Here is a 9,643-nt window from a genome sequence, read left to right as displayed (position 1 = left end):
TTTCCCTGAGGGGAAACCCGCTTCGCATGATCAAGGTCACGCGGCGGTGCCTACGTGCCTTAGACATATGGAGACAACCCTGGTTCTTGTCTCAGGGCCCGGTGCTGGGAGCTCCTTGTCACCGTGTAATGCTAGCGACGGACACGTCACTCACCGGTTGGGGTGCGGTCATGAGTGGCCACCCTGCCCACGGTCTGTGGAGTGGTCGCCATCTCACTTGGCATATCAATTGTCTGGAGATGCTGGCCGTGTTTCGCACTCTGAAACACTTTCTCCCGGACCTGAGAGATCACCATGTGCTGGTGCGCACCGACAACACAGCGGTGGTCTCTTATATCAACCACCAAGGAGGTCTGCGTTCGCGCCCCCTGTACAGACTTGCGCACCAGATCCTTGTGTGGGCCCAAGGGAAGTTCCGCTCGCTGAGGGTGGTTTATATTCCTGGGCACCTCAATATGTGAGCAGACATCCTGTCGAGACAGGGGATGAGGCCCGGGGAATAGATGCTTCACCCAGAGGTGGTGAAGCAGATCTGGAGAGTGTTTGGCCAGGCTTAGGTGGACCTCTTTGCGACTCAAGAAAAGTGCAATGTCCCCCCTGGTACTCTCTGACTGCTGTGGTACAGACATGGCCGAGGCTTCGTCTGTACACCTTTCCCCCGATCGCTCTGCGATCTCGCTCTGCGAGAGTAGGCCAGGACGAGGTCAGTCTACTACTGGTAGCGCTGTTCTGACCTGTCCGAGCTTAGTTCTCAGACCTGATTTCTCTCCTCGACGGCTCCCCATGGGAGATTCCCGTCAGGAGAGATCTCCTCTCACAGACAGGGGGCACCATCTTTCACCCTCGCCCAGCCTATGGAAGTTGTGGGTGTGGGCCCTGAGGGGGCACAGCTCATGGCTTCCGGTCTCTCAACCGAGGTTGTTGAGACCATCCTCCATTCCAGAGCTCCCTCAACGAGGAAACTGTACGCCTTGAAGTGGAAACTTTTCACTTCATGGTGCGGAGACCGCCAGCTCGACCCAGTCAACTGCCCGATTGGTACAGTTCTGGAGTTCCTGCAGGCCCGTCTCTCCTGCAGGCCCGTGGGTTGACCCACTCCACCTTGAAGGTTTACGTGGTGGCAATTTCGGCCTACCACACCTCTCTTGGTGGGCAGTCAGTGGGCAGAAACCCCCTAGTTACATGTTTCCTCCGCGGTGCGCTGAGGCTAAGGCCCCCAGTATGGTCTCGTATTCCTCCTTGGGACCTGGCTGTGGTGCTCAAGCTCTCTGTAGGCCTCCCTTCGAGCCTATTGAAGAGATTTCTGATCACCATCTCACTCCGAAGGTCACTTTCCTTCTGGTGCTATCTTCTCTCAAGAGAGTTGGGGATCTTCAGGGAGGGCCCCTACTCACTTGGACTTTGCGCCCGGCCTGGCCAAAGCCTTTCTATACCCTAGAACAAGGTATGTTCCAAAGGACCCCTCCTCAGCACCACGGGCAGTCGTACTGCAGGCCTTCTGTCCTCCTCCCTTTCGGGAGCCTAACCAGCAAAAGCATAACTGTATGTGTCCAGTGCGAGCAAGCGTGGTGGCCTCTAAGGCCTTTCTCGCAGGTGTCCCAATACAGGACATCTGCAACGCTGCGGGATGGTCTACGCCCCTAACCTTTGTCAGATTTTATGGCCTTGACATATGGGCCACTCCAGGCTCTTCCGTCCTCTCGCCCTAGATGTGCTCCGCAGGGATACACACTGGGCAGGGACTTGGAAGCCTGGAGGCGTGTGTATCTTGTTCCCCTAGCTTTTTTGGACACAGCTCGAGTTCCTGAAGAGGAACGCCTCAGGTTACGTATGTAACCCTGGTTCCTCGAGGGAACGAGATGCTGCGTCTCAAAGCCATACTCCTGGCATCCCTAGAAGCTGACGCCGGTTTCACCACACGTGCTTTTATACCAGCTGGCCATTACGTCACCCCGTCCGTGACATCTCGCCCATCCATTGGATAGATTGCACACGATATTCAGAGCCGCTCATGCTGGAGGCGTTCCCCTAGCGTTTTCGGATGTAGCGTCTCGTTCGAACCAGGGTTACATATGTAACCTGAGGCGTTTTCCATTAAATTTTTGTTCAAGTTTTAGTAATTTTGTTGTGTTTTTGTCATTTTTATTAGTTTTTGCTTTTTAAAAAAAAAAAACAAGTCTTAATATATATATATATATATATATATATATATATATATATATATACCGTATTGTCCCGAATATAAGACGACCCTGATTATAAGACGACCCCCCTTTTTCCAGATGTACATTTTGGAAAAAGGCTTTTTGAAAACCAAATCTTGTTTTTGTTCGTTTTTTTCTCTCTGTAAAACACATTTTTTCTTAAATTATTTTCAAATTGCATATTTTTCCTATTTTAATTTTTGTTTTGAAAGTATGGTAAATACTGGTAAAATGTACCAACAATGACATTGAAAAATATACATTTTTTGATATACCATAAAAATAACAAGTAGCCCATCTTAATTATATAACATTTAGGCTATCAATCTCATAGTAGCCTACCAAAATTTTATTAACAGTAGAAGTGAAATCTTATTGTAGTCTTCAAATCTGGGTACGGTCTTATGTTTTAAAATCACTTACAGAGGAAGTTTGTTCCCATCAGATCAGGCTAACATGGCAGTCACGACTCATGCCGCTGTAAGCTTTTCTTTTTCTTTTATTTTCACTCGCGATCTTCTGACATTATTACAACACACATTACATTACATATTTCATGGCACACTCGTTTTATGCGTTTTGGCGCCACCTATTGTTGTGGGTGTGTTACTGACATGTCAAAGTCTAGGCCCGAATATAAGACGACCGCGTTTTTTCAGATGTATTTCCAAGAAAAAAAAACATTGTCTTATATTCGGGTCAATACGGTATATATATATGTTTGTTTGTTTTTTATTATTGTTTTAGTTTATTTAGTTTTAGTACTTTAGTACTTAAACCTAAACAAAAATAATAAATGTTTCCTTGGCAACTAGCTGAAATAAAATATATATATATTTTATTTAATTTAATTTAATTTATTTTTATTTTATTTTATTAAGTAAACAATACGTTTTTTGTGTTGTGTGTTTTTGTCATTTTTTTAAATGCCTTTTATTCATTTTTATTCATTATTTTTAATTTATTTCATTTTAGTAATTTTAGTACTTCAAATTAAATTAGATGAAAATAATAAATGTTGCCTTGGAAATTAACTGAATTAAAATTAGTTAATGTTTTTTAATTTTTTTAATTTGAAGTAACAGAAGTTTATTTTTTTTCTGTGATTTTAGTTTGTGATAATAACCCTATATGTATATATAACCCATATTATTAATTATAATATTAACAATTTTATAATAATAATAATATAATATAATATAGATAATAAATCTATAATAATAATAATAATAAATATAGAAATAAATAATTTATACTACTACTACTACTACTACTACTAATAATAATAATAATAATAATGATAATAACAATAATAATATTGCTGTTCTAGGACTCAAGGAAATGCTATAGGAAATGTTTAAAAAAAAATCATATGATTCATTTGACACACTAGAACTGCAACATGAAGTCAAGTGCGTTGCATTGTTGAACAATTTTTTTGTGCACTGCATTTTGTTAAAGGTAGTAGCTCAACCATAATCCATGCATGCAGAAAATTCACATACTGTGCACTGCATACATACTGCACATTGTAAAAATTAGTATGGTAGTATGCAGTTCCAAACACTCTGTTTTACTGGAACAAATCTGGATGATATCTGGATGAGTTTCCGGCGTTAAGTCAGTGTTGATCTGTTTCAGAAAGCGATTTCATCTCAGTTCTTTTTTTCACTTTTTTCAAAAGTGGTGAAGTGTGTTTTTTTCTGTTTGTATGGGTGAGAGAGTGTCTGTAAGAAAGAGATAGGAAAAAACACAATCCTTTCCCCAGAACTACTTTTTCAATGTCTGATTATAACAGCACTGATGGAAACAATGAGCGAAAAAGATAAAGCGACTTACAAAAGTATGTGGACACCTCAAAATGTCTAAATGTAGATAACAAAATAGAAAAGCTGGGTCACGTTTATTCTGGAGAAATATAGCTTAAGCAAAACATTTGATAAGAACTGTGTACGGTTTGAAACAAAACAACAGGTGTTAAAAAAGAGAAAACATTGTGTTTGTTTGCTTTGTGGTTGCTAGGGTGTTCGGATTGCTGGGGTATTGCTACCATAGGTGTTCTTTGTTTATGTTGCTATGGAGATTTATATAATATATTTATATATTTTATTTAATAATAAATAGTAAAAATAAATTTTAATATTAAATATATATTTTTTATTTAATTAATCAATTAATTATTTTATTTATTTATTTATTTTCCACAATCTTTTCTATTATTAAGAATATTTATGACAGTAAAGCATTGTTGATGTGGAACAGAAGCTCTTTCTGAAGGTTTGCTTCTGCTTTCATATCACAAGGTTGTGCTGGAACAGCAGATCAAAGAGCTTGTGTATTATACGGACACACACACACACACACACACACACACACACAAAATGACTGCATGAGTGCATCATGCTTTGTCCCTTCAGTTCACAGGAGAGATCAATCTTAAACGTTTATCACTCTTTACTCCCGTCCCTCCCTCCCCTCAACCATCCATCCATCCCTCCATCTCCTCCCTACACCTCCATCAGCAGATGTGTCCATTCATCATATTTTGTCAGGTTCCTTCCTGTCTCTCTCTGTCTTTTTCAGTTCTGTCTGTCTCTATGTGTCTCACATCTGTGGCCCTCAGCACTCATCTGCTACATGCATGTTATACCAGCAGTTTACTTCATCATTTTGTATCCTAACGCAGGCGCTTCTAGCTTAGCAAGCTCCATTTCATGTGTCATTGTCAGTCGAAACACAATCTATAGTCTATGTAAGCATGTGTATGCAGACTCTTTTAGCTATATATACCGATTTTATGTGTTGTTGTGTTACAAAATGTCTGACTGCAGTCATTAGCTTAAACTGTTAAAAGCCAGTTTTCTCTTTCAGCTCATTTACTGCAGTTTGAAGAGCAACACAGTAAAATCCATTTAGAACACCTTAAATACCGCTGAAGTGCACTCTACCAAGAACACCTTAGTAACCACAGAGCAACATGAAGAAAACACTCGGCATCTGCATAGTAATGCCTTGGAAACCACATAGAAAAAAGCCCTGGTGACATTACCGCGGGAAGTAGGGGTGCTGAGGGTGCACCCCTGGAGTGTAGCCCACGAAAAAATGGGGGTGCGGTGTTAAAAATAAACGAATGAATAATTTGTAACAAAAAATAAATAAAATTAATTTTATTAATTTGTATATTCATTCAAATTCATTGAAAAAAGTAGCCTGAGCCTACAATGACCTGAAGCAACGGTTCATTGAAAAAAAAGTAGCCTGAAGTAGGTTCAATGAGTTGAACCAAATTCACTGTGAAAGTCGTTTCAACTTATTAAACTTATCAAACTGACTTAAATCATTTGATGCCATGATTTTTTATTAGGCCCTATATTATTTCACAGACTAAAGTACTACGTTTCTGCGATTTAGTACAATAAATTTAGCTGGTATCACGTCTATAATTTTAAGCCTCCTGCCATTGTTTACATCTGTTCAAAATCATGTCATTTAAAAGAGAAACAAACTGCTGGCTCAGGTGTCTTTGCCACTGTTTGAGTATTATACGGAGAGAGACCGTGTGTGTGTGTGTGTGTGTGTGTGTGTGTGTGTGAGAGAGACACAATCGCGCACTCTCCTGATGTGTATGTGCACACATCTTTGTACCTCACCGCTCATAACTTGGACTGAAAGATGAATGTGTAGAAAGTGAGCATATCTCCAAAAACCTTGTTGAGCTGCAGGTTTAATGACTGCGTTTTTTATTTTTTACAGAAATTGTTTTGATTTATGTTTTTGATTATTGAGCTGTAGGTTTAGGTTAAGTGACTGCATTTGTAATTTTTTTTCATTTAGAAGGATTTTTTTTTTTTTTAACAAAATAATTTATTTATGTTCTGATTATTGTCGCAATACCATGATACCGTGAAAACGTGATATTTTTATCTAAGGTTATCATACCGTCAGAATCTCATACCGGCCCATGCCTAGTCTGTGCCGTACCCAAATTAAGAATGAATGATTATTTAAGAATTAATGCTTATCTAGCAACCACATGCTGTAGCTACCACCAAGCAAAGTGCTGAAAACCACTTGGAATACCTTAGAAACCTCCTAGCAATGCCCTAGCAACCACATATTGTAGCTGCAAGCAACATGCTGAAAACCACTTACAATACATTAGAAACTGCATAGCAACCACATACTGTAGCAACCACCAAGCAACATAGTAAAGACCACTTAGAATACCTTAGAATCCGTATAGCAACTCCCTAGCAACCACATACTGTAACAACCATCAAGCAACATGGCAAAGACCACTTAGAATACCCTATAAACCGCATAGTGATGCCCTAGCGACCACATTTACATTTAGCAGACGCTTTTAACCAAAGCGACTTACAAATGAGGACATTAGAAGCAATAGTACAAATCTACATCAGTTGTGTTTTTGACATGTTGATCTTGAATTTGTAAGTGTTCGATATTGATACAGTTTGTTTTTGGGCTTGGTGTATCTCGTACTTTATATCTAAAACTCTAATCTCTTTCCCTCTTTCCCTCTCCAATCGTCTTTTTCTCCCTTTCTGATTTTGTTCTCCAGTCACATTTGTTCCCATCGTGAAAAATATTGATCCATCTTTAGGACTTCAGAGGCTTCATAAACTCTTAGCGTTCTCGTCAGAGTAAATGTCAGACTGTGCCCCCTATGCTTGGATATTAACATTGTGTGTGTGTTTCACAGGCTCCGTCTCTTTGAGCGTGCTGCTGTATGAGGGCTGTATGTGCTTGTGTTTGATGTGTGTGCATGTGTTTTAGCATGTACAGCATTTATACATGAGTCTTTTGCATTTCAGTTATTTGTTTGTTAGTGGTGTCTGTTATAACAAGTTCAAAGTGGGCAATAAAATTTGACTTTTAACTTAGACCGGAAAGAAACCACATAGACCACCCAGGATACCCTATCAACTGCATAACAACGCTCTAATGACCACCCACAACACCTTAGCAACTCATGCTAAACACTACAGAGAATGCCTAGCAATGGTCTAGCAACCACCCAGAATACCCGATCAACCGCATACTGAACAAACACCAAGCAATGTGCTGAAAACCACTTAAAATACCACACAGCAACACCCTACCAACCACATACTCTAGTGACAACCAAGCAACATCCTGAAGACCACTTAGAATACCTTAGACACTGGATAGAAATGCCCTAGTAACCAAATATTGTAGCTACCACCAAACAACATGCTGAAGACTACTTTGCCTGTGTGTGTGTTTCACAGGCTCCGTCTCTTTGAGCGTGCTGCTGGTGTCGTTGGCGGTAACCGTGTGTGGTGTTTGGCTGGTAGCTCTCTGCGGCGTCTGCGGATGGTGTCAACGCAAGCTGGTGAGTTCCGCACACACATTTAAGACATTCATGTACATGCATTTGTTTAAGTACAATGGGGCAGAACGTTTACAATGCATTGAACAAATGTTGCATCTGCGTTTGTGTAACTTAAATGTTTCTGACCTTTCTATAACATGACAGATTTAATATTTTATGGCTTAAGAGTTAGTCTTTCATAGCCTGGGAGAATTAATTGAATTCTCAGTTAAGTATCCACTTAGTCTCAGATGTTTCTCCTTAAAAACAAGTGAGCAAACAGAGGACCTACAGAATGAGTATTTGTATTTTTCTATGTGTTGCTTCATAATCATGTTTTTTTAGTAAAATGTGAAATAATAATGTGGTCTCCATGCTGATTAATCAGTGGAAAGGCTTATTGATTAGGACGGTCCAGTGGCTCATTAGACAGATGGAGTGGAACCACGCCACACAGCTCCTCACTGACTTGTTTGTTTGGCTCGCATTTGTGAGTCAAAGCTAATTGATTTCCTATGTGTGTCATACATGTACCCCCAGTGCGTGAACCCCAGAGAGTGAGTCAGTTGTATGAGGGCTGTATGTGCTTGTGTTTGATGTGTGTTTGTGTGTGTGCATGTGTTTTAGCATGTACAGCGTTTATACATGAGTCTACAGTTTTGCATTTCAGTTATTTGTTTGTTAGTGGTGTTTGTTATAACAAGTTCAAAGTGGGCAATAAAATTTTACTTTTAACTTAGACCGGTAAGAAACCACATAGACCACCCAGGATACCCTAGCAACTGCATAACAACGCTCTAATGACCACCCACAACACCTTAGCAACTCTTGCCAAACACTGCAGAGAATGCCTAGCATTGGTCTAGCAACCACCCAGAATACCCGATCAACCGCATACTGAACAAACACCAAGCAATGTGCTGAAAACCACTTAAAATACCACACAGCAACACCCTACCAACCACATACTCTAGTGACAATCAAGCAACATCCTGAAGACCACTTAGAATACCTTAGACACTGCATAGAAATGCCCTAGCAACCAAATATTGTAGCTAGCACCAAGCAACATGCTGAAGACTACTTTGAATACCCTAGAAACTGCATTGCAATGGCCTAGCAACCACCAAGCAACATGCTTAACACCACTTAGAATGCCTTAGAAACTGAATAGCAACACCCTAGTAACAACATAATGTATCAACCACCAAGCAATGTTCTGAAAACCACTTAGAATACCTTAGAAACAGCATAGCAACTCCCTAGCAACCACATACTGTAGCAGCCACCAAGAAACATGGTAAAGACCCCTTGAAATACCTTAGAAACTGCATAGCAACACCTTAGAAACCACATAGCAATGCCCTAGCAACCACATACTGTAGCAACCACCAAGCAACATGCTGAAAACCACTTAGAAAACCTTAGAAACTGCATAACAACGCCCTAGCAACCACATACTGTAGCAACCACCAAGCAACATGCTGAAAACCACTTGGAATACCTTATAAACTGCATAGAAACTCCCTAGCAACCACATACTGTTGCAAACACCAAGCAACATGCTGAAAAAACTTGGAATACCTTAGAAACCACATAGCAACACCCTAGGAACCACATACTGTAGCAACAAGCAAGCAACATGCTGAAAACCACTTGTAATACCTTAGCAACCACATACAGTAGCAACACTGTGGCAACCATCCAGAACATCCTAGCAACTGCAAAGCACTAAAAAGAATTCAGAACACTTAATTACCGCCTACATACATCCTAACTGTATAGCAACCACCGATCAACATGTTGGAAACCACTCAGAACCTTTCGGAAACCGCATAGCAACGCCCTTGCAACCACACAGAACATCCTAGCAACATTTTCCTCAGTAAATGTAGTTTATTTAGTTTTGTAAGTGTTTGATATCACACACGTTCAGCATGTTTCCTCAGTGACGTCACATGAGGAGCTAAAAGGGTTTTCTCCAGTTTAAGGCTGAAAACAGTGACCTGTAATTTCAGCCTCACGACCGCTGATCAGACTTTTAAATGGCAGCGCTGATTGGAACAACCTTGAGTGACCTGAA

General features: G+C 40.4%; 1 protein-coding gene across 3 annotated transcripts in view; it reads left to right on the top strand.

The window, feature by feature from the left end:
• syt7a (synaptotagmin VIIa) overlaps nt 1–9,643 on the top strand; it is a 147,938-nt gene that overhangs the window by 55,124 nt on the left and 83,171 nt on the right. For all 3 annotated transcript variants that reach the window (XM_058766604.1, XM_058766603.1, XM_058766605.1), the window contains exon 2: nt 7,478–7,581. In XM_058766604.1, coding sequence (XP_058622587.1) covers nt 7,478–7,581 — 104 coding nt within the window. The remainder of the gene's footprint in view (nt 1–7,477; nt 7,582–9,643) is intronic.

The sequence above is a fragment of the Onychostoma macrolepis genome, chromosome 25, assembly GCF_012432095.1.
Source record: "Onychostoma macrolepis isolate SWU-2019 chromosome 25, ASM1243209v1, whole genome shotgun sequence".
NCBI lineage: Eukaryota > Metazoa > Chordata > Actinopteri > Cypriniformes > Cyprinidae > Onychostoma > Onychostoma macrolepis.
Note: the sequence above shows the minus strand (reverse complement) of the source record. Positions and strands in the feature narration are given on the sequence as shown.